The 25627-nt window shown below is 35.3% G+C and overlaps 2 protein-coding genes across 5 annotated transcripts in view; both read right to left on the bottom strand.

Annotated features, from left to right (window-relative positions):
• The window catches only part of slc39a7 (solute carrier family 39 member 7), a 79581-nt gene extending 69741 nt beyond the window's left edge, over nt 1-9840 (bottom strand). For 2 of the 4 annotated variants that reach the window (XM_067411604.1, XM_067411607.1), the window contains exon 1: nt 9787-9840. In XM_067411604.1, coding sequence (XP_067267705.1) covers nt 9787-9805 — 19 coding nt within the window. In that variant the 5' untranslated portion in view covers nt 9806-9840. Of the gene's footprint in view, nt 1-8775; nt 9208-9619 lie in introns of those variants that run through there. The other 2 variants (XM_067411605.1, XM_067411606.1) reach the window with 2 other exon arrangements.
• Nucleotides 9841-17096: 7256 nt separating this feature from the next.
• LOC137002122 (uncharacterized) lies at nt 17097-22879 on the bottom strand. Its single transcript, XM_067361633.1, has 5 exons — nt 22672-22879; nt 20969-21933; nt 20798-20867; nt 17985-18153; nt 17097-17109 (listed from the first exon to the last, which is right to left on the bottom strand). The coding sequence occupies exons 1-5, from the start codon at nt 22877-22879 to the stop codon at nt 17097-17099; spliced, it is 1425 nt and encodes a 474-aa protein (XP_067217734.1).
• Nucleotides 22880-25627: the final 2748 nt, after the last annotated feature.

Genomic DNA, 25627 nt, shown 5'->3' with positions numbered 1-25627 from the left:
ACTTATCTAAGGCTGCACGAAATTAAACCCTTTTAAAAATCATAATAAAGTATAATGCTATTGTGAATTTGCAAAGGCTGCGAATCAATTAAATAAATGTATGTGCTACAGGTTTAATATATATGCACTGTAATTATTTACATGTGTGCAAGTTATCTACGTGCGTCTCAGAGCAGCACGGTTCACAGTAAACGCTGCTCCATGCACGTGAACTGTTATCATTTACATGAGTGGCGCATCTCAAATTCCATCTCTGCATATGCTGTGAGTCTGGATTGCTTTTAACATTCATCTGGAAACTCAATAGGGCTGCAACTACTATGCGATAAAATTGATAATAATCGATAATGAAAATCATCGTCAACGATTCTCTTTATCGATTAGTCGGGTCTGCCCACCGTGCGCAGAAAACTTCTGCCAGTCCCATCAAGTTACAGCACTGAATAATGCATTTCTATGGATAAAAAAGCATCTAAAAATAGTAGAGGAAGCAGAGTGAGCTGATGCCAGAAAGGTACGTGATTCAAGCTGTCCAAAACATGAGAATTCTTTATTTTAAGCTTCAAGCTAATGCATTAGCATAATGGCTTGCCCTGTGACCGATGCATGTGCGTCCTCAGCGCAAAACGTTCATTCTACGGCTATATCCTTATCTGTAAATGTTACAAATTCAAGTAAGGATTTTCATTTTGCATAAAGGCTCGTCTTGACAGTCTGCGTTAAACTTCACACTTTACTGAATGACGGCACGCACCCCTGTCAGACAAACATAGACTTGTGCCGATATTCGGTAATGCGATAAATCGCGATAATGAATATGCACGATATTGTAATCGTCGGCACTTCAGAATACCGTAAATAATAATTTATTACCAATTATTAATTTTTTTATAAGGCAATTAGGAATACTTTACCCATCAAGCGTATAAAATGCACAACACCGCTGTATTCTGCGTCAAAAGGACACGCGCTCAGATGTAAACAATCCCAACGTGCACGAGAAGCACATGGCGGAACCAGTGAAGGAGACAATCTGAATGAAAGTGCGCATTCACTCTCTGACAGCAGAGGGCGCTGATGGAACAGCAGCGTGCAGCAAACCGTGCAAACAAAGTAACTGCCCTAGTGAAGTTTTTAAAATGCTTCAGCCATTCATTTTTTTGTAATCTCAGTGTTGTTCACCAAATACTGAATACTTAAAAAAGACTTAAAAGGATATTTATTTTCAAACCTAAACATTTTTATATTTTAATCTGGACTACAACATGCCCTAATGATTAGAAATGTTCTGATTATTTGTTATTGTTCAGTAAAACTTTGAAAACATACAGCTTCATTAGTTAACATGTTAATTCATTATTACCAAACTGACAATAAAAATCCTTATAAAGTATGAATTATTATTAATTAATGTTAATTTCTTAGTTACTATTTAATAACATTACTAAAATCAAAATAACTTATTTAATGGACCTGAGATAAAACTAACAATGATCAGTTGTGTTTCTAAACTAACATTAACAAAAAAATAACACTTTCTGTAACAAATGTAGCTATTGCTCAATCTTAGTTAATGCATTAAATAAAGTGTTATCTGTTGTTCTTTAAAGCCTAATTCTTTTGCATTTTAATGTGTTTGAAAATTTCAGTCAGAGTTGTTTTTGTTATATTACAAAAAGAGTTGAACCTTTTTAAGTTGAAACCTGTTAAACTATGACAAAAATGGTTTTGCAACTTATTTTAATATCGTGATAATACCGTATACCGTGATAAAAGCTTCATCAATTAATCGCAACATGAAAATTTGATAGCGTTACATGCCTAGACAGACGTAACACGGTAGAGAGGGAGACAAATAATATTCAGTGCAAATATATAAATTTTGCTGAAATATCTGTTGTTTAAAGTTAAATTTAGATTTAAAAGTCATCATGTCATTCAAGTATTTTATAAGAGTAACTGTAAAGGGATAACAATAGGGGTGTAACGATTCACTCATTTTCTTGATGCATCGATTACAAATCCTGACGATGCATATGCATCGATCTTGAAACGTTTTTTTTTTTAATCGTGAATCATTAATTTCGGTCGATAATCGATATAAAATGCTAAGAATCGGATTAATCGCGATTCGATAGCGATTCAGTGCTTTAAAATATATAGACATTAAAGGTGCTAAAGAGGATCTTTTCGTCGACTGAGAAACCAAAGACTGTTACTGAGTTTTTGAAATGAGCGCATGCGTAAGAACAACCCCCCCTCCTTCGAAGGAACGCCTCCCAAAACTCGTAAACACTCGTATTGGAACACGAGTGTTTACCACCGGCATTCGCTGTGTTGTGTTAGTGGATTCATTATGTCGGACTCACCGCAGGTAACTCATAATCTGCAGTTGTTACTCCAGTCTCCTGACAAAAACATTGCATGCGGCGCCTGTGGAGTGCACAGCCGCGCTCGTCTCTCACAAGGAACGTCATGGCAGCGATTGACAAGCCAGAGGGCCAATCGATTGGCTGATGTTTTTAAGGCCCTACCTCGTGCATAGATGATGTATATTAATATTATTCCTTTCAGTGCACCTAATAAATAGTCTTTTATCAGTTAAAGACAGTTTCAAGTAATATGGCAAAAATTTATAAAACAAAACATTCTCTTTAGCACCTTTAAATTACTACATGCACAAATTGATGGAGACGTAGACGTAGTAGAGGGCTTTTATATTCTGTGAAGAAAAGTTAGTTTAGGATTAGTTGGGAAAGTGCGTGATATTCTTTGGTAGGCCTAGTCTCTCCATGTAGCATTAGTATGTTTAATGTACCTGGAACACTTTAATAAGTTTGTGTAGCCATCCTACACTATAGTTGAACAAACAATACTTTTAAAGCCTTTAAAAATTTTGATGTAAATTTTTAATGTAAATTTCTACAAATGCCAATTAATAAAATAAAGTAATGTAGCATCATTAAGAACTAACATGAACAAACATTAACAATGGACAAAAGGTTGTTTTTTTGTCCTTACTCTCTGACCTCCTGAAGGCCACTGTTTAATTCGCACCCTAACTAAGACACATTGGGGAAAGCATTTCAGTAACCCTATGTTTGCATAAAAAATGCTGAATCGAATTAATCGAATCTTTCTGAATTTGCAAAAATTGTGTAAGCTCTTTAGTCACAGTAGTATTTCTAATGCTACAATATAATTATTGTTGTTATCCATGAATTTTTGATTTTACTGTTTTACAAGAAAGGCAGAAAAAAAAGTAAAGCACTTTATAGTTGTTGTATTTTCAGATGCCCAATTACAGTCAATAACAGAGACCGTTATTATGTTTTTTTTTTTTTTGGATATTATGTGTGAATAATGACTATTTAGTTGTTTCAGTTTGTTATTTTGCCTAATAAATGGCAATAACATTTTTTGTTTTAAACAAGTTTTTGATAGAATCCTAAAATATTTATGTTCTCTCTTTATTATGACAGGTAGTCTAATAAATTAAGCACTGTATGTTTTCATAGCATTCAATTGGCACATTTGTTTGAAGTACATTAGGCAGGATGTGCAATAGTGTATTTTTGGTCAATAAAATAAAAAATAATAAAATTAGGATTTTTATCCGATAAATTGAAAAAATAATAGGCCAACTAATCGATTATTAGAATAATCGTAAGTTGCAGCCCTAAAACTCAATGTGCGGCATTTAATCAGATTTGTAAGGCAAGTCATCTATAAACCTTAGCAAACGCAGGAGAATACATTATACAGTATGTTTCTACTTGGTGAAATGTGCTAACTGCTCGTTGCAATTTCAAAACAAAAGTTTAATCCCTCATTTTAGTCCACATGTTCTTGTTCAATAAATTACAGTGGTTGTAGCATTTCTGTTGTAAAAAATGGCCAAATATTAGGGGTGTAATGGTACACGTATTCATACTGAACTGTTTCGGTACAGGGCTTTCGGTACAGTGCACGTGTGTACCGAAGCATTACATTGCAACATTGTAGCCTAACCACTAAAAATCGCAATAAGCTCTGCGTTTTGTTACTTTCGATAAGTAAAGTGTCATCCTTTAAATTCTGTCCACGAAATCATGAAATTCAAACAGAAAATTCTTTTGACGTGCTTTGATGCGGTGTGACAGATCACTGTACAGGCGCTCCAGTTCAACCGGCGGAGCACAAGCGCAGAGCACGAGTAAACGCAATCATCTCTTCCTCTTTAATACTAGTTACAGAATAAACATGAAAGAACATCTGAGGGTATGTACAGTACAACTTACTGTAACAGTCATATCTCTTGTAATCACTCAATCACTTTCAACGGTGGAAAGACATCAATGAAAGTTTGTAAACATTATGTCATGTAGCATTTACCTCAGAAAAGCCATTTAGTGTCCACAGCTTGTTAGTTCCCTAGAGAAATGAAAACTTTTGCTTAATATATGCACTGTATTAGCCTATATATTCATTATATTTTACTTAACCTTTTAGTGATGTCTTGATTATTTAATGTATGTTTATATAAATCTGTCATGAAAATGACAACTACTGTGAAGACATTATATTTATATAATATATATGATTATATTTCAACAACGAATTGGAGTAAAAATATTTAGAAGTTAATGCAAAAACTGCCTTATGTGCAGCTTACATGTTTGTATACAAATTGTTATTTGAGTGTTGATTATTTTATCTAAAAACAAAAAGCAATTGAATTTAGGCTAATAGTTTGGGCTCAATTGTTAACCTTTAATATTAAGTAGCATAATGTTCAAGTAAGGGCTCCCTACATAGTTTATACCATTAGCAAAGATAATTTTTTTATCCTTAAGAAACTTTTAGTTATAATTTAAATTAATAAATTTACAGACAAAAACACAATTTGTTCAGTAAACCACTGTTTAAAAAAAAGCAATTTTATGTTTAGTTTTCTCCCTACCTGCTGTACCGAAAACCGTACCGAACCATGACTTCAAAACCGAGGTACGAACTGAACCGTGAGTTGTGTGTACCTTTACACCCCTACCAAATATTAAAGATTAATTGGACATTTGAAATAAATGTTGTAAGCTAATATTAAACAAGGATTAGGGCTGCGTTCCACACCACTTTTAGACATACACTCACAAACTTCCCGAGCACTTTCCCTCGGGGGAATCCCTGCACTCATTTTGAAGTGCATTCCACTTCCTAAAGTGGACGAGGGAAGTTTATATCAAAGAAATTATACTGACAAGAAGTGAAACTCAATAGAACATTCCATTGCAACACCAGCTCCCAGTAGCAGCCCTACGCTTCCGCCATTTTGGGGTGAAAGCGACTCAGCAATCCACTGGTTTCTATGGTTTTAATATCAGCTGCTTTGTTAAAAAAAAAAAAAAAAAAAATACATTAAAGCTAAAATACTATCACTAGTGATCATCAAATCCTTTTAACAATTTATTTTACAGACTTTGTGTTTAAGTCTTCCACCTTTTTCAAAAAAACCTTTGCTCTCTAGAAACCCAGACATTTTGGGTTAAAATTCTTTGAAGTTCAAGTATTAATGGTTGGATTCCACAACTGATAACATAAAACATAGGCTAAGAAAATACAACATTTACCGTAGGTGTCATAAAATGTATTGAATTTGAGAAATTTTCTATTGCGTTTCTGATTTGTATGTGAGATTCGCAGATTTTGGGTGCGTAAGATGTGATGGATTCTATTGTCCAGTTGGCATTTTCATCCCAAAATGGCTGCCACGCCGCCAAATTGTTACCTAGTGGCTGTTACCCAAAAAGCATCAGAGTTTCACCTCTTGGGTTCGATTTTGACCAAGGGAGTGAGTCTAATTCATATGTACACTTCAGGCAGCTCCATATACCACAATGCAACACGATTGTGACCCCACTGCATATCACGTTTAATTTACCCCACCACAAACAACTCTATGATATATTAATTATTTTTTTTAAATCTCTAAAACAACTCAAACACCTATATACATATTAAGGATTCCCCTGCCATCAAGACATATGAAACGTTTAATTTAGCTTAATGGACTAGCACAGTGATATAAAAGACCAAACTCGCACCTTATTGGTGATGTAGGTTATATTATATAGACTGCAGGCAAGCAGATAGTGGCATAAAGTTGGTTTGATGTTGGACGTTTGATATTTGCAAATTTAGGTAATGTCTCTAAAGTTATGACATTGGTATTCATGTTTCTACCTTCAATATCATTTAAAGAGAATGACTTAGTCACAAAACCAACTGTAAAGTGTTCATCTAGGTCTCAGGTATGATGCACACTTTTTAGATTTTTGATGTTTATTAAAATAAACGGTAACACTTTACAATAAGGTTCATTAGTTAACATTAGTTAACTATTAGTTAACGAACTAATAATGAACTGCACTTCTACAGCAATCTTTGTTAATGTTAATTTCAACATTTACTAATACATTATTAAAATCAAGAGTTGTATTTGTTAACATTAGTTATTGCACTGTGAACTAACATGAACAATGAACTTCTGTATTTTTATTAATGTTAACACAGATTAACAAATACAGTAACAAATGTATTGCTCATGGATAGTTCACGTTAGTTAATACATTATGAACCTTATTGAAAAGTGTTTCCAAATAAACTGTCAAGTAATATGTAAATATTGCTATGTATTTCACTACTGTATGGGATCATACAAAAAATGCCATAATTTAAAGCTCAATAGCATTTGACGAGAATGATTTAGTCACAAAACCAACTCTAAATATATATACCTAGAAAAAGTATATGTATGTACTTTGAGTGGGGTGTGTTTGAATATGTATGTGCATGTACAAGAGTTTGTGTGAGTTCACATGTTTGTGTGTGTGTGAGAAAGAGAGTAGGGCGCATCACTGTTTGACCTGAGACCTGGTTGAACACTTTAGAGTTGGTTTTGTGACCAAGTCATTCTCTTTTAATGCTATTCAAGGTAGAAACGTGAATACCAATGTCGTAACTTTAGAGATGGTCCCTAAATTTGCAAATATCAAAAGTTCAGTGTCAAACCAACTTTATGCTACTATCTGCTTCCTTGGAGCCTATATAGTATAACTTACATCACAAATAAGGTGCAAGTTTGGACTTTTATATCACTGTACTAGTCCATTAAAGCTGCAGTCCGCAATTTTTGGCCCTCTAGTGGTTAATAAACAGAACCGCACGCATCTTGCGAAAGAACATTGTAGCCGGAGCTACTTTTCTCCGTGTATGTCTATGGTGAGTCACGCAGTTACTGTGATACTCTGTGGCGGGTCCTATCAGTCCGTTCTGAAATAGTCCGAATATAAACACTTATTATAAGTGTACCATATTGATTCAGGGTTAGACAAAAACACGGTTTGGAAAATGGATTCATGTTGTACATTCTCATTATATAATTTTTGTAAATTTTGAACACAAAAAAAAGTTGCGGACAGCAGCTTTAAGCTATTTTTATATGTCCTGATGGAATCCTATGACGTATGAGGGAATCCCTAGTATTACAACACAGTGCCGCGATATAAAGTTAAGGAAACTTAACAACAGAAAGAAATATATGTCTACCTCAGATTTAACGTTTGATCTGTACATCAGCATCGCGATAAGCCAAATCGGTTTAAACGAGATTACATGTTAATTGCGATTAATCGTGCAGCCCTCTGAGGGAGCGCAAATGACATTGGAAGGCGAGGAGAGTTTCACGCATTGTAAGTTAATGAGTTAATTTTAGGGCTGCATGATTAATTGCAATTAAACCGTACACGATTTGGCAAAGGCTGGGGATTATTTTATTTGCGGCTTGTCAGTGCTGTATGGCTCTGTGATCAGTAGTAAATGCTTCTCCATCTGAAAGCCAGAGGGCGCACTAGCGCAGAAACTCCAAATATGCCCTGCCGCAGAAGTAAATAACACATGTCATTCCAGGAAAACCCTATGGGCATAATACTATGGCTGTTGCTGAATAAACAGAAGACTGAAATGCTTTGATTAAACATGACTAATAAACACATGACTGCCTTATTATGTGTAAGAAGCCACATCATCTCACAGAATGATGCTCAACTGTCATTATGAAGTGAGTTTGAAGTAAAAACATGTTATTAAATGTATTCTTTTGTTGGACAAGATATTAATAAATAATTCTCATGTCTGGAAATATGTCTGACACGTTGCTTTTTCAAATGCACATTATATATGACTCAAAATCACAGTGCTTTCAGATGGATTGGCATTTGGAGCCATACTTCATAAACAAGCTGTGCATAAAAAAATAGTAATAATAATCACAGCCTTTGCAATTTCATAATCACACTAAGCCAAACAGTTTAAGCGCGATTTCAATGTTATTTTTCTAATCGTGCAGCCCTAGTTAATTTATCTGTTTTAATATGCTCTCGTTCATAGAGATTTTTAGATGGATGCTGAGGCTTTTTAGGTTGGTTAGAATCTGTGATCTCTTGACCCAGTTTGTTTGCTGGCTTCCGTGGCTGTAATATTTTCCACCAACTGGCAACACGGGGTGTCAAAATAATATTGGGAAAATTGGCAGTGGCCGGAAACAGACACAGACCAAAACAAAATTAAAACATTCTGGCATGGAACACACATTACAAAAGTAAAATAACTGGCTGTAGCATTGTTTTTGAGAGAAACAAGAATGTGAACTTAGCATGTTTCTTAAATATTTGCAAACATATTATGGTAATTTTATGGTTTAGTACAGTAAAAAAAAAAAAAAAAAGATTCATACAGCACCTTTAAAATGTTATATTTGTAGCCAAACGTGTCACCCTTGTCTTGGCTTGGAATTCCAAAGGGATCCGTATATGTGTTTAGACGTAGGTCAGAGATCCAAATATCAGAGATGTATATAATTTAAAACCACATTTGGAAGTGGCTCAGAACAGATACGATGCAAAAATAAAATAACATCTCTTGCGGATTTTTGTGTTTATAAGATTTTTAGTGCCAGTGTAAACCATAGGTGTAAACGCAGCTTACTTCCGGGTTTTGACGTCATCCCAGCACCACTCTATAATATGACGACAATTTAAAGTCAAGTGACATCAGAATAACATCCTGCTGCAAAGCGGACCTGACAGGAAGATCCCACACATTTAAAACGATGGCATTCCATGACATTTTCAAGATGCCTGTGATTACTGGAGAAGAATTATTATTAGTCATTCCCATCCAAATAAATATTTTTTAGACTAAAGCATACGAGGAAACCATGACTATGACTTACTAAAAGTGATTAATCTTAAAACCGTTAACACCCTGGAGCAACAGACAGAAACGTACTTAACCAAGCCCAACAATCTTAAAATCAAATGTTCATAGTACAAAAAAACCTGTTTCACAGTAACTACGCCAAAGAGAGAATGATGCTAAACAAAAAGCATCTGTTGATGATGCATCGGCTCCATTCAAACATTAGAGGCCTCATCACTGTGAGCCTGTGAATTTAAGAGATTAACACTTATCTGCAGTATCAACAAATAACTAAAAAAGCTAACTATATAGTGAGCAGACCAAATGATCAGCACAGTAAACACACGATCAGTCTCACAAAGTGCAATGATCATCGTGTAAATACCTGCTACTGATGAAAACGCCCCAAGCACGCGCCAGTACCGTGCACTGTATCACAACCGGCAGTCTACTAGTCTTGCACGCGTCTAGTAATATTATAATATGGAAAACTCCGATATCGCTTATTTCTCACTGTCGGTGGAGTAAAGACCATGAGATGCAGCTACTCACACTCAAACCGACGTGGCATTCAGTCAATGAACTAAGTGCCGCGAGACTTTAGAGTTGTGTGCTCAAAAAGACATACAACAACGAAATAACGCGATATTACAGTCACGGGTCAAGCCGGATGAGAATGGTGTACTATGGTTAAACACTACTGAACCGTTTTAAAAACAATGTATCACCAGTATTATTTTAAAGGTATCGTTTTTAGTTGTACACGAGGAAAGGGGTGAATCAAACAAATATGATTATATTCTAAGGAATTTACTGTAATATTGGGCGGGAAATGTTGTTCACAGTCAAAACAGTTCACAGACATAAAGTTTACTATTCCACCAGGGGGCGCGCGGGGACTTTCAGCTGGATGACACGACACCAGATTCAAATTGTAGACTTTTTGTTCAGTTGGAGTAATTTGCAATCTAATAAGTATAATCATTCAAATTTACTAATTCAAAAAAAGTTTAGACTGCTTCTTTCCCAGCAGGAAATATTTTGCTTATAAAGTTACTGTCCACTTTTCATTATTGATTGTTTTTCTTACAACCTGACCAGAGCTGGGGAAAGTATCAATAACAACTGCATAACTCAGTTCACTTGCTTTTCGTCCATAATAAAAAATCAGAAATGCAAACCCATGTAAAGAAGTTTCAAATTGTGTTGTGTATGAATGTTCAAGTTTGGTGAATTCTGACCAGCGAATTCACACATGGTGTAACCAACAGATGATAAATGTAACTTTACAGATTTTATTGAAGGGATGGTTAATTATGCAGGAATTTTGTGACCATAGTGACCGTGATGAATTATATGATATATATTTATATGACATATCTTCTATATGTGATAGAAGACTGTACTAGTACTAGGAGTTGTACATATTAAAAAACTGATAAAGCATATTTCACTTTCTGGAAAACAGATCAAAATTGCTGCTGGATTGCCACTGATTTTACTGGCACATGAAGGACCCTGGCGTCATTATAGGGTTGCAGGGATGCTGAAGTCTATCTAGAGGTCCTAGAGAGAGAAACCCTAGTGTTGTTTTTGACGGCCTGTTTTAATTTTAGTTTTAGTCTAGTCTTTGTGTCAAGCGGTCATTTTAGTTTTTATTAGTTTTAGTCACGTTCATACTCTTTTCAGTGTAGTCAAGTTTCAGTCAACTAAAAGTCTGAGCATTTTAGTCTTATTTTAGTCAGAATTATCCATGACTATTTTCGTCTAGTTTTAGTCGATGAAAACTGATGACATTTTAGTGTAGTTTTAGTCGACGAAAACTGATGACATTTAGTCTAATTTTAGTCAATGAAAATTGTACTGTAGTCTCTTTTTAGTAATGCAATTCTATTTAAGAGGCCTGAGCGACATACAAAAAAGTAAAGACTCATAACTCCAAAACTGTAGCAAGGAGAGTCAAAAGGTAGGTATCATTTGATAGAACACTTTTAAATTTTTTAGAAAATATAGATTACATTACATTTGGACATTTTCATGCTGAAAAACTGCTAATAAAATACAAAAAAAGTATATATATATATATATATATATATATATATATATATATATATATATATATATATATATATATATTATTTTTTTTTTTTTTTTTTTTTTTTTTTTTTGACATGGAATAACTCAGGAAAGCAATAATATCAGAGAAAAAATATTTTTTAGTGATGCTCTCCTACATGTGAGCTGCATCTGGTTCAAATTGTGTGGCATAAAGTACAGTTGATTAAAGTGTTATTCATTGTTTCGCAGCGGTCGGTAAACTCAGGTTTAAAAGGCACTTCTCAGCACTCGCTAGGAGTTTTTCAAAATGGTTAGATGCATTAAAAAGCCGTTTCTAAGCTTTGAGATGAAACCCCTTTTGTGTTATTCCACGTTGGAAAACGAACATGGATGGGTCCGGGATCATTGGATACACACTGCATCCCGGAAAGATGAGACACGTTTTTAGCCAAGTATGTTAAATAATTTCCTGTGTAATATCTTGTGAATAACGTGTTGATTTTGGATTCATTTCGTAAGAATCTGCTTTAAATAATAATCTGTGAATCTTTCTATGATCTGTGCATTTTTCATAAAGTTATGAGCACATGAAATCTACATATTTCCCTACATATCGGTCCCTTTCTCTGTGTCAGACTTTGTTTGTTGTCATTTATGCTAATCTTATTACATTTTTACATATTTATTGCAGGTCAAATTAAAATATTAATTTATTTCTAAAAGTAGCCAAATCATCATCATCATTCAGATCAGGCCTGGTATGTGCTATTTGCCGCACATTTCTTTAGTTGCATGTGTTGTGGACTTTTGCAGTGCGTTTCTCTATTTGCATGTGTTGTGGATTTTTGCAGCGCATGTGATGTCAAACTGATGAAGATGTTTTCTTTATTTGCTGGTGTTTTTTTCTATTTGCATGTGTTTTCTTCATTTGCAGCGTAACTCTCACATGTGTCTCTTGTAAATTGTCTGAAGAGATCTCAACAAAATCACACACCATGCTCAGATTTTTCTACTTCTACTTTTTCTGTGTTCTGCTGTTTCTTTGTTGCTTTGGATGAAGGCATCTGGTTCATGACTGCTTACAACAACAAATTAGCTGTTGTAAATATCATGAAATATTAAATTAGTTTATTTAATCTATAAAGCAGTTCTGCATAAAAAGCAGTATTCTAAACAATAATATTATTGAATATTATGTGTCCCCAACTAAGCAATCCAGAGAAGACTGTCACTGTGGCAAGGAACCCATCATGTGACAGAACAGAGAAAATCCTTGGGAGAAACCAGGCTCAGTCAGGGGGCTGCATCACAAGTCAGAAATCATATTGTAGATTCAGATATTTCAATCAGTTCCTTTTGCTTGAAGACTGGATTCATCACGCTAGTATGGAGATGAAGCTGGTCATGTCTGTGTGGAGGACTTGTCTGGTTCTTGTGGACTTTGGTGAGGATCTGTGCTGATAGCTGTCATGTCCACAAGGCCTTCACACCTTGTCTAGTTGATAGGATCTCTGCTGACATCCAGGGCTGCATTGTGGTCACATCTAGCTGCAGGTCAATCTGATCTACATACAGACCAGATGCAACTGACTACGGTAACCTCGGGATAAACAGAGATACTAAAATTTGCATAGATGCTATCCCAGTCAACACGTGAGATCATGCGATGATCACAGTGACATCACACAATTCTCATACTGTGATCCTCAACATATGTGTAAAGCGTGAGCTCAACGTGAGTTCATCTGATCCTCATACTGTGATCCTCAGCATGTGTGTAAAGCGTGAGCTCAACGTGAGTTCATCTGATCCTCATACTGTGATCCTCAGCATGTGTGTAAATGTGAGCTCATTGTGAGTTCATCTGATCCTCATACTGTGATCCTCAGCATGTGTGTAAAACGTGAGCTCATTGTGAGTTCATCTGATCCTCATACTGTGATCCTCAGCATGTGTGTAAAGCGTGAGCTCAACGTGAGTTCATCTGATCCTCATACTGTGATCCTCAGCATGTGTGTAAAGCGTGAGCTCAACGTGAGTTCATCTGATCCTCATACTGTGATCCTCAGCATACACTGTAAAACTTTTCGCTGTAAATTTACAGTAAAATACTGGCAGCTGGGTTGCCAGCCACTTACTGTATTTTTACAGTACTACTACTGTAAACAGCATTTACAGTACTTTACTGTAATTACAAAATACAGTATCATACTGTTATAAATTGTATTTTTACAGGATTACTGCTGTAAAAAGCATTTACAGTAGTTTACTGTAATTAGCAAATACAGTATCCTACTGTTATAAGTTGTATTTTTACAGGATTACTGCTGTAAACATTTACAGTACTTTACTGTAATCAGCAAATACAGTATCCTACTGTTATAAATTGTATTTTTACAGGTAATATTGCTTTTATTACATAATTAGAAATATTGTACTTTAAAATTTCATAACAAAAGTCACAATAGGAAATGAAAACCAACATTCTCTGGGTTTTAAAACATTTATTTTGGATAAAAGCAAAGACTAGAAAATTGCCTTATGTGAACATATTGGCTAAAATGCCAGCTGCATTTTTTAAACATGTAAAATGCAAGTTTAACACTTGGCAGTCAACACTTGGCACTTATTTAACAATGCAGTAATCTTGTTTACTTTTAACAAATAAAAAGGTTTTTCAGCAATTTAAAGTGACCCAGAAAATCAGGGGACAAAATAAATGTACAAACTTGCCTTTCATATAAACATGTTGGCTGAAATGTCAGTTGTATTTTTATAAATGCAATTAACAATTAACAAACATCAGAACATTAACAATGCTATAATTATATGTATTGTATATATTTAGCATGTTATATTATATATATATATATATATATATATATATATATATATATATATATATATATATATATATATATATATATAATATAACATGCTAACCATATATTACCATATATTTACTTTGAATGTACTTACTTTCAACAAATGGAAAGGTTCTTCAGAGTTACCCAGAAAGACTCTGAAAAATGGCATCTAAACAAAATCCCATTCAAAGTCTGCAAGTTTTCGCAGAAGTGAGGAAACCTGTGGGTTTACAGTGGTATTCTTTTTTTGCACAACTTGGCCAGTCTTCTTTGAAGTTATTCTTCCTTTCTTTGTTTTTGATCCACGTTCAGGATTGATGTCAACAAAACGTCTAAAAGGCAGAGAAGAAAAAAACAACAATTAAATATTATGGAATGTGTGTATATTGACAGAGAGAAAGACAGCACAGATGATGTGTAAATAGAAACCAGATATCTGTTTCAATGACTAGTTTGGATAAAATTGAACATGAAAAAAATGCAATGTTGGATGTGATCAGTAACTGATATTTTTTCTGCATTGATTACTCTACATTAACTCAATGTGTCTGTGCAATTTGCAAACATAATAAACATTACATTTAATCTTCTTGTGGCTAATTAACTTTGGAGTGAGGCTGTCAGTTTGAAAGTTTTATTCTACAACTTTTTTGCCTACATATCACCCAGCTAATTAACTATCATCCCCTCATCAGGTCCTGAATCAGGTTCCATCAAAGTATCAGTGGAAATGCAGTTATGTAGAGCTCATATTGCTAGAATCCAGATCAAACCTTTTTTATTGCATACATGACTACATGATGTTAATATGATATTTGTATGACAAATCTTAGATATGTATGACATATCTTAGAGGGAACCCCTGGTATTAAGTCTTAATATATGTATGACTTAATATAATTGATGTCTCTTACTGAAATATGTAGTACAAAACCCATGAAAGATTTGTTATTTAAAAATCCATGATATATTTGGATAATGGGTGGTGCCATTTTATTTGTGCACATTCTTCACAACTTCCCATTTTTTCTCCTCTTATTGCTAGTAAAGCAGTATAGAATTTTCATTGCATTTTTTTGTCCACAGACTAAATTACAACCAAAAGCAGCACAATGTGGCATTGTATATTATATTTTGAGTTGACTTGTGGTAAAAATAGCATCAGTAGCTCAGTGATTTCAACCATTTGATGTCATTGACAGAACTGTGCACCTAAACAAAACGGCGCCCCCCATTATCCAAATATGTGATGAATTTTGCCTTTTTAAATGTTCCTAATATTGTTTTGGGAGCCTCATACATCAGGTTTACATGCATGCAAGGTCAAAAAACACTTTTATTTCACCTCAGTTCATTTCTGACTCAAAACGATTAATTTAGAATCAGTTCATCGAATCAGTCTCTCTAAACTCCTCTTTTCCATGAGCTTACACTGCTCTGATTGTTTGGATTGATATGGGCACACGGCCATAGGAATAACTGAATGACAGCTATCAATTCACAAGACACTGTATACAATGCATTGACAGATAAGATAGCATATTTACCATATCAATTCAAAGGGGTTTGGTTTTTTATACATATATATACACATTTTTTTTTTTTTTTTATTAGGGGTGCAACGGTTCAGATTACTCATGGTTCAGTTTGTATCACGGTTTTAGGCTCACGGTTTTGGTACGGTTCAAATATAAATAAAGAGAAAAGAACAAATAATCAAACAGCACAAATAAATTCAGTAAAGCAAAGATACAAAGCTTTTCAGGTTTTTCATGTATCCAGTTTTAAGGTACAGTAATTGAATAAAGTAGCTGTAAAGTAATAAATATAGAATAAAGTATTTGAATAAAGTAAATGTAAAACAACATTGTTCACTGTGCAAATTAAATAAAGATCAATCATTATTAATTATTACGTTATTATACAGTCATAAGCAATGAGTGATTTCCTTGTCTTTTGTTGTTTGATTAACATTAAAAACACATTCAGACAGCAGGAACGAAAGGGCTGCTGTCTCTTCAAGACATAATACACGGATCAGTACACTGATACTGGACACATGCGTTCTTTCTCAAGTGTATAAGTTCACTTAAGACATAACCAAATATGCTTGTTAGGATACTCACCAAGACCGGCATGTTGACATAATTTTGTGTGAATTTGTCTGTTCAAAGACAAGAATTGAAAGAGACCTCAATATTTGCAAGTTGTACACACGCTTACCACGGTTCTTCTCATATCTGACGACACATACGCATCTATAATATGGTTTGTAGAAAATAAATAAAACAGACAGAGGCTAATGTATGTTTGTTTCTGTCGATGGATACGCATTTTGGCTTCCCCTAAACTTTAAGTGTGAGTGCCGCATGCTTTATATGAGCAGTCATTTACGCCGTCATTACCCAGGTGTTGATAGCATACAAGCGTAGATGAAACCTGAACAGCACACGTTGCTATCTGCGTTTAAACTAAACTTGCCAATTTAAACATTCGAGTGCAAGGCATGAAAGAGAACTTACACACGCACGCTGTGATAAGATTTGTGCATTCATCTGAAGCATGTGTACAGCGTGCAAATATTGAGGTCTCTTTCAAGTCTTGTGTTTGAACGGACAAATTCACACAAAATTACGTCAACATGCCGGTCTTGGTGAGTATCCTAGCAAGCATATTTGGTTATGTCTTAAGTGAACTTATACACTTGAGAAAGAACGCATGTGTCCAGTATCAGTGTACTGATCCGTGTATTATGTCTTGAAGAGACAGCAGCCCTTTCGTTCCTGCTGTCTGAATGTGTTTTTAATGTTAATCAAACAACAAAAGACAAGGAAATCACTCATTGCTTATGACTGTATAGTAACGTAATAATTAATAATGATTGATCTTTATTTCATTTATACAGTGAACAATGTTGTTTTACATTTTATTAGCTATTCAAATTCTGTACCTGAAAAATGGATACATAAAAAACTGGATACAAAAAAAAGCTTTATTTATTTGTATCTTTGCTTTACTGTATTTATTTGTGCTATTTAATTATTTATTTATTTATTTTACCTGACAGTAGTAATGTTTTACCTGAACATAGCACATACCGAACCGTACCTAAACCGTGACCCTAAAACCGCGATACAAACCGAACCGTGAGTAATCTGAACCGTTGCACCCCTAAAATATATATATATATCACACTACTGCCAGTGACACAACCCTAGTTAGCTGCTTAGCAGGAGAGAAAGGTGTACGTTACACAAAAGAACTTACAAAACTACAAATTGCGAACAATCGCTACAAAATATAAACATCATGAGATTGATCTATAATTATAATATCTATAATTTAAAGGGTTAGTTCACCCAAAAATGAAAATTCTGTCATCAATTACTCACCCTCTGGTTTTTCCAAATCGGTATAAATTTCTTTGTTCTGTTGGAAAGAAAGGGAGATATTTTGAAAAAAGTATGCAGCCAAGCTGCTTTGGGCCACCATTGACTTCCATAGTAGGAAAAAAAAACTAAAGAAAGAAGTGGTGGCCCAAAGCGGCCTGGTAGCATACTTTTTTTCAAAATATCTCCCTTTCTTTCCAACAGAACAAAGAAATTTATACCGATTTGGAAAAACCAGAGGGTGAGTAATTGATGACAGAATTTTCATTTTTGGGTGAACTATCCATTTAAGAGGCCATATTGTTCATACCTGTAGTCAGCTGTACTAAACATTTGTGAACAAAAAAAATGAAGTCCTTAACAAATACTACTGAAACAAGGTTAGTGACACAATTCAGTCTAAAATATAAGAATGCCAAAAAATCTAATGACTAACCTCTGAACAAACTCAAGGGTGCATGCTGCCTCTTCCTGGTACTGCAAGTTGAAGTTATAGAAAGAGGCAAACAGCGCTGCCAGGCCAGTGATGAAGCTGGGCTGTGCTCCTTCACACACAACTTGACCTTCTAAACTTAGCATCCAGCGCTGGTTGCTTAGAGATTGACCTGTAAATAAAAATAAAAATAATAATAAATAAATAAATAAAATTAACTATTGTGGCTTCCACAGTGGTTCTATGTTAAATGAACGCTGAAACGGCATTCACCATTTCATTCTATTTTAGTGGTATTTTTGGTTAGGGTTCATCAATACAGTAAAACTGTAATACTATCATTTCATTTATAGCAATGAGCAATTTCCTAATTAAAGAAATAGTCTCCATGGTGAAATGAAAGTACTAAGTGGTGTTAGAGTTAGTTACAGCTGGACTTCCCAATTAAAACCTATTTTATTTTTCTCGTACCATCACCACTCTCTGCCTGCACAGGATTGCAGTCATGTGCTGCAAAAATTTAGAAAGTTAAATTTCAGACCAATAGACTGTCTGATAGTAAAGCACCAAAATTTAGGATTAGGAAGTCTATGGCATTTCATGAATGTATTTACTAAACTGTGTTTGCTGCACATCAGGACAGGTTTTTACAGCATAAGAATGTGCTCCAGCATGTTTGTGACAGTAAGGGACAGAGTTCTGCTAAGATGAGCTAAAATTGGTTTAGAAAGGAAAACTGCTTTTTACAAACAAATTGATACTTGCATTGAGCTGAGAGACAGAGATGAACACTCTTAAAGTAGGCAGAGGCAGACAGTAGAGAAGCATTTTTACTTTACTCAAGTAAATTTAAAAATATCTGTACTTTAATTTTTCTTTTTTAAAACATTTACTTAACATTCCAAAGCATAATACTGCACTTTTCACTACATTTCATATTAAAAAGTATTTAATACTTAAATACATTAGAAATATAGTACTTGCTTACTTTTACTCAAGTAAAAGTAATTCAAAGTTTAACTTCAGTACATTAAAAATGTAGTGCTTTCTTGTTTGTACTCAAGTATTAAAAGGTAAAAAACAACAACTTTTGTTTCTGAAATGTAATGCAGTAAAAAGTATGAAATTATGCTTTGGAATGTAGAAGTAAAAGTTTTCCAAGAAAACACTCTAGAGGACAGTATAGTAAAAGTACTTCTATACTGTTCCCTCTGAAAGTGGGTTACTCATAGTTAGTTCATCTAAAAATTTAATATTACATAATCATGTACTCATCTGGTGTTGTTCTAATGCAGTATACTGTTCTTTCTTTTTTGGACTACAAAAGAAAAATGTCCAGCTTGCGCTCATTCATATAAAGGCAGTGAATAGGAACCAGCATCAAGGTTTTTAAAAAATATGCTAAATTAAATTCAGACGGGATAGTATGTGAAACATGCTATATATTCCAAAAGTTCTGGGGGTATACAATAGGGTGTAATATTTCATTAGAATCCATTGGTCTTCTGTACTCGACAGATGTAAATGTGAAAACAACAAACACAATAAATATATTATTCTCATAAATAATATGTAATGTACATGGATTGTATTTATATTATGTTTAGTGAATTTCACTATCTCACAACTTCGGCACTATTAGTCTCATAAACATGCTTGCAAGCACAGAAAACCAGTCAATGTCTGTATTTTCGTTTAAAAGATACATAAAATGATGGTTTATTTTTCATCAAACCCTATTGTATACTCACAGAACACTTAAGGAATCATTCTGTGATACTTTTGCATCTTTTTTTAAATTATGATGCTGGTCACTATTTACTGATATTGTATGGTTGAGTGCAAGCATGACATTTTTTTGTATTCTTCTTAAATGGTCAGAAAATAAAAAAAAAACTCAAAAATGTTTTTCTTACTTAGTATTTTTGTCTTATTTCCAACCAAAATATCTATAATTTTTACATCAAGAAGAATTTATAAGACAATTAAAAAATATTTTCTGAAAAATTAATATTTTGCTTACAGCACTGGCATCTTATTTTGCTTGTTTTAAGCATAACCTTGCTTAATTTTTATTCTTCCCCCCCCCCCCCCCCCCAGAAATGAGACAATGTTTACTTGTCCATGAAATGTTTCTTCCTGTATTTTTAGATATCTGGACTAGAAACAAGACAACAAAACTGATTAAGAAAAAAAAAATTGCAGTGGGGTGAGTAAAGGCTGGTTCACAATGTGCGATTTTGGCCACGATTTGGTCGTCTGAGACAACTTTTGCAAATCCTAAAAGATTCCTATAATCCTAGCCTAAAATCTGTTGTCTTTGATCGCTAGTTTGACATGTTCACCGACAGCCGATTAATGACCGTTGCGATCAAATTTTACCTCCGACGAAATTCTGGCACTGTCAGAAGATTTGGCGTACAATCCTCCAGTGTGACTTCTCCTGCGACGAACGTCAAATTGTCTTCATTTTTCAAGACAAGCCGTGATCAAAACTAATGATAGAGATGTCGTTGTTAGTCACAATTTCAGTCCCGTGTGTAACGCAGCTCACTGTCATCAAATGTGTATGTTTTGATGATGTAAAACTCCGGACAAGTTTTCATGCGCACGTCCGTTTTTAACGCGTCTTGACTGTCATACAGTCTGACATTAATGACAGCTGAGATCCCACAGTGTGACATGAGGATCATGTTCGTACAGTCTGACAAGTAACCATCGTGAAGGACTATTATAAATCGCTCAGTGTGAACCCGGCTTAAATGATGTTTTACTTTTCATTTTAGGGTGAAACTAACACTTTAATGTTTACATACCAAGAAATATAAGGCGTGGACTCTCTGGCAAGTGTAGAGATTGCTGGACATCAGATGCAGTTGCAAATTCCTGAAACAATTTTTAAAAAGGACAGCACAACTATGATTAACAGAACCAAAACATAAAACATATTACAGATGAATGAGATTAGTTGAATAATCTCTACTTACGTCTGCTTGAAGGATAACATCATCCAACTTCTCTTTGAAGTGTGCAAGGAGTAGCTGTAGGACCATGGCACCCACATCATTCTCACCTCTGGAGAGTATGCTCCGAACGTCATCATTGGTTGGTTTACGCTTGAAAAACTCAATTATGATTTGTCCACATTCCTGAACAGACAATTCTAAAAGTCTGAGCACTTTTTTGTCTGTGAGCTGTTCAAAATGTCCATATATATGCCTCTGTGTGAAGAGATATGGCCATTTGGTTTTTAATTCTTCAATTGTAGGGGATGGGGTTCCATTTATCATTTGACGTTGGAGCCAATAGGTCTCCTCCATTAGTTTGCAAACGTCCCCCCTCTCTGCACCAGACATTCCTTCATGAAGGTGTATCTCCTCCATCTTCTGACGTTTCACTTCAAGACTGTCACAACTCTCCCCAGGGGGAAGAGCGGGCTGCCATCTTGTGCAGCCATATGAATCAGTGAAGCTGCGTTTTCTAGAAGTAACAGTGTCACTTCTATTGTTCCTACAATGACTAAGAGTACTTGTTCTATTTAGATGCTCTATGCGTACCTTTAGCTGCGAAAGGAGAGATTCGTATCCACCTCCAACCACCTTGTCACACATCATGTCAGCAAAAGACTTTGGATACTGGCTTACTATTTGTCGAGTCACAGTAAGACACTGTGATCTTGTGGGGGCTTTTTCAAGTTTTCTAATTTCATCCGCAAGGATTCTTATCATTTGTCGTCGGTCAGAAGGAGAAGGTCTCTGGCCATTCTCGACAGCGCTCTTAATTCCTGGTGGCATTAAGTCCCAGGGCACTTTGAAATTTTCCAGCCATGAATGTGATGCTGTTGACGCTACACTGCTTGATGTTGGCTTTGAGGAGTCTGTTGTCTTTGTTTCGGGGGGAACCAAAGGGATGATTTCGGCAGGCTGCAGTACAACTGTGCAGTTTTGATGTTCTGTGGATTATAATAAATTATTGCCTCACGAATTACACCATAAACAGTACTGAAATGCATTGTAACTAATTTAAGGGTTAGTTTACCCAAAAATTAACATTTTGTCATTAATTACTCGTACACACGTCATTCCAAACCAGCAAGGCTTTTATTGAACTTTGGTACACAAATGAAGATCTTTTAAATGAAATCCAAGAGATTTCTGTTCCTCTTTGGACAGTATACACAACTAGTACTTATAGTAAATTAATTCATGTGACTCCAGTGGTTTAACCTCATTTTTATGATGTGATGTGAGTGCACAATAAACATAATGAACTTTAATTACAAAATAATACTCTCCAATGTGCGTTCACACAACAACATCTGCTCTCATGTCAACAACACTCATGCATCGTGGTGATCTAGTGAACATGCCTTGGAGATTCATAATGTAAATAAAGAGGTAAATTGTGTTTTTTTTTTGTGTGTGTGTGTGTTTTCATGCACTTGTGTTGCTTCATAAAATTGAGGTTAAACCCTGGTGTCACATGGATTACTATAATGTCTATGGAGTGACAGAAATTCTCAGATTTCATCAAAAATATCTTCATTTGTGTTCTGAAGATGATAGAATGTCTTTCTTGTGTGGAACAACATGAGGGTGAGTAATTATTAACAGTTTTCATTTTTTGGATAACTAACCCTTTCAATTATCACAATCTATTTTAGTTTAATTTAAATCAACCTTATGTTTACCTTGATGTTTCCAGGCACTCAATAGTTTTCTGCACTGGATTGGGCGTAAAAATTCCGAAATGTCTTCTTCTTTGACATAAGTTAAGTCATCCAAGTCCTCAACACCTTGGTCCATAAGCTTCTCAACCAGCTGGTTGGTTACATCTGGCGAAAGGCTTGGTAACACCAACAACACAGCATCCTTCAGGGATTCTTTTATTCCAGACATTATTCTAGAATTGGGAAGGAATGATGGAGAACAATTACTGACAATCCACACAAGGGGTATTTGGGCAGAGGATAGTAATCCAGTAGGCTGTCTTGATTTATGCACAAGCAGCCTAGATCTTGTGATGTCAAGTAATGAACTCCCTGGTCTATAAGACAAACAGACTGACATTTCTTTGTGACAAAATACACATTGCAACTATCATGTACAAGAATTAACTGAATGCTCCCAAATACAATTCCCTCATCATTCTTTTGCAAAACAACATGCATGTTTTTTGTAAAGTGTTCCCTTTACAGTCACTTCGTTGCATGCCACTGTATTCCCTGGCTGAAAATTATGACAGGCAACAGATCCTCGAATGTCATCATTGTAGTCAGTAACATGAAACTCCATTCCCTTCTCTGCCACAACATTTTCAGGGAAAGGGCTTCCTGCATTTAGGTAGGCCTGCAGAAGTTGATGTCTTTCTGCCAATGTAGCACTCAGGTTCTTGAAATTGTGCAATTTTCTCGCACACTGTTTAAAGTATGAGTGCTTACTTTCAAAGCGTAGCGTCCAAAGGCGAATAAGTGGACCAAAACGAACAGTAAGCTCAGGATAATGACACAGGTAGTGGTGCTTTGGCTTAAGTGGATGATTTGGAAAAGCCACCTTTCGAGTCTCAATATACTCCTCTATTAGAACTGATAAATAAGCAATCTGACCAAAATTAATAGAAGGAGCACAGATGAGCTCTGCTATCTGTCTGAGTTGAAGAACCAACTGCCATACATCATTTTCAGTTGGACTGACAATCTTTTCCCCAACAAAAAGAGGTAAAAGCCGGAGCAGGCACCAATTCTGAACTGCATGTCCACTTAATTTTCCAGTACCAGGAGCCACCTCAACTGGTTTATCACGTGCATCATTTCCAAGATACTTAAACTGGTCAATGCGACGATTTAGTTCAGTGTATGTGAACAGTTTCTCCTGATTTACAAGATGATCAATATACAAAGCAAGGTCAAACGACACAATGCCTTCAAATAGGTCATGTCCAAGACAGGGAGGTAATCCTGGCTGGCAAACGTGAAAATATTTCAGGTCATTAAAGGGAGAATTACTTTTGACACCAACTGCAGTTTCAGTTTGACCAGCATCCAAATCCTTAAGATTTTGCTCATACGACTCCACAGTTCTTGTTGCTGCCTTTGTTAGGGGAGCTGAGTGAAATGTCTGGCGGTCAATTTCACAAAATCTGCAAAAGTTTTTACTTTTACTGAAATTTTCAACAAAGCCACCAATGTAATGCGATCCAAGGTTATCTCCAGCTATAGCACACAATGTACCTTTGTGCTTCTTTCCATCAGCTAATTCAACACCATTTTCCTCAAGGTCTTTAAGGTCTTTCACCAGAGTGGCAAAGACCAAATCTTGTCCAAAAAATCTAAAATCTTGTTCCCTACATAGCAGAACTAGCTGCATATGGTCAATGCCTGACCTACAGTGAGGCAACAGGTTTGCAAGTGTCATGTAAACGGCAAGAATTTTGTGTTTTTTCTTACCAGACCCAAGTGGATTGGCAACTTCAAAAGCATCTTCATACAAAATTAAAGCCAATGAGTCTGTATCGGCTTTAAACAGCACATTTTCAACAATATTTTTGCCATCCCATACATCAGAGAGGATATCTTTTGCTCTGACTTCAGTTTGTGAATTCTTATGTTGTTCTATCACTGATTTACAGCAGAACAGTGCTTCTAAGCTTTGCTTAATAGGAATATATTGAGCAAAGCTTTCCTTGCCGGATTCATTTTGACCAAGACAGATTGGGACAGGATCCACAAACTTAAAATTGTCTTTATAAAAAGACTTTCTCCTCTTATCAGTGCTAAGTGTATTAATATTAGACCTCCGAAAAAGATCATCAGTTTGCAAGACATCAACAACGGTCTTTATATCAATTTCAGAAATACCAAGCACAGTCATTTTTTCACTTAGCTTGTGTAGCAAATGAGACTGGCTAATATCGTGAATGTCCTGCAGCCCATCAATTACAGACTGGATCACAGATGATGGGAGAATATGCTTTGCCTGTAACTTGAGATAAAACAGAGCCATGTTCTTCAAAAAAAGAGATTCATCTGCATTATCTGGCAATAGCGCAATATCCAACTGCTCTTCGCCATCACCACAATCAAAGAATTCAGACTGTGGATTTGAGTGTTCAGCCACATTGGATACCTCATCATGCGGCCTCTGTACTGAAACATTTGACTGCAGTATATTATGACGCAACCTTTCTGCTGAAGAGTTTCGGTGATTCCTAGATAAATGTGAGGTCAATGAAGATGCTACAGAAAAGTTTTTGTTACATTTAAATGGACATGGCACTCTGATGCCTTCTTTGATATGAGATTTTAAGTGTAAAACAAAGTTTTTCAAGTCACTGCACTTTTCTCGACATTCACCAATGTCACAGACTAAAGCATCTATCAACTGCTCCACAGGTTTCTTTGAGGGCCTCTCTTTGTGATCCCTAAATATGTGAGCCTTAAAAGCAGTGAACTTTTTAAATGTTCTGGGGCAATCGGGAATACCACATTTGAAAACAGTATTATGAACATGACTATGGATTTTCATGTGCTGGCAAAATGTCGACAACGATTCAAAGGCACGATCACAGAACTGACACCATATCATGTTCGTTAACACGGAAACACTAATTTACTTACGTTGGCACTGGATCGTCCTCAGATTACAAAC

This window comes from Chanodichthys erythropterus, chromosome 15 (assembly GCF_024489055.1).
Source record: "Chanodichthys erythropterus isolate Z2021 chromosome 15, ASM2448905v1, whole genome shotgun sequence".
In the NCBI taxonomy this organism is placed as follows: Eukaryota; Metazoa; Chordata; class Actinopteri; order Cypriniformes; family Xenocyprididae; genus Chanodichthys; species Chanodichthys erythropterus.
The sequence above is the reverse complement of the archived record's forward strand: the minus strand, read 5'-3'. Positions and strand labels throughout refer to the sequence as shown.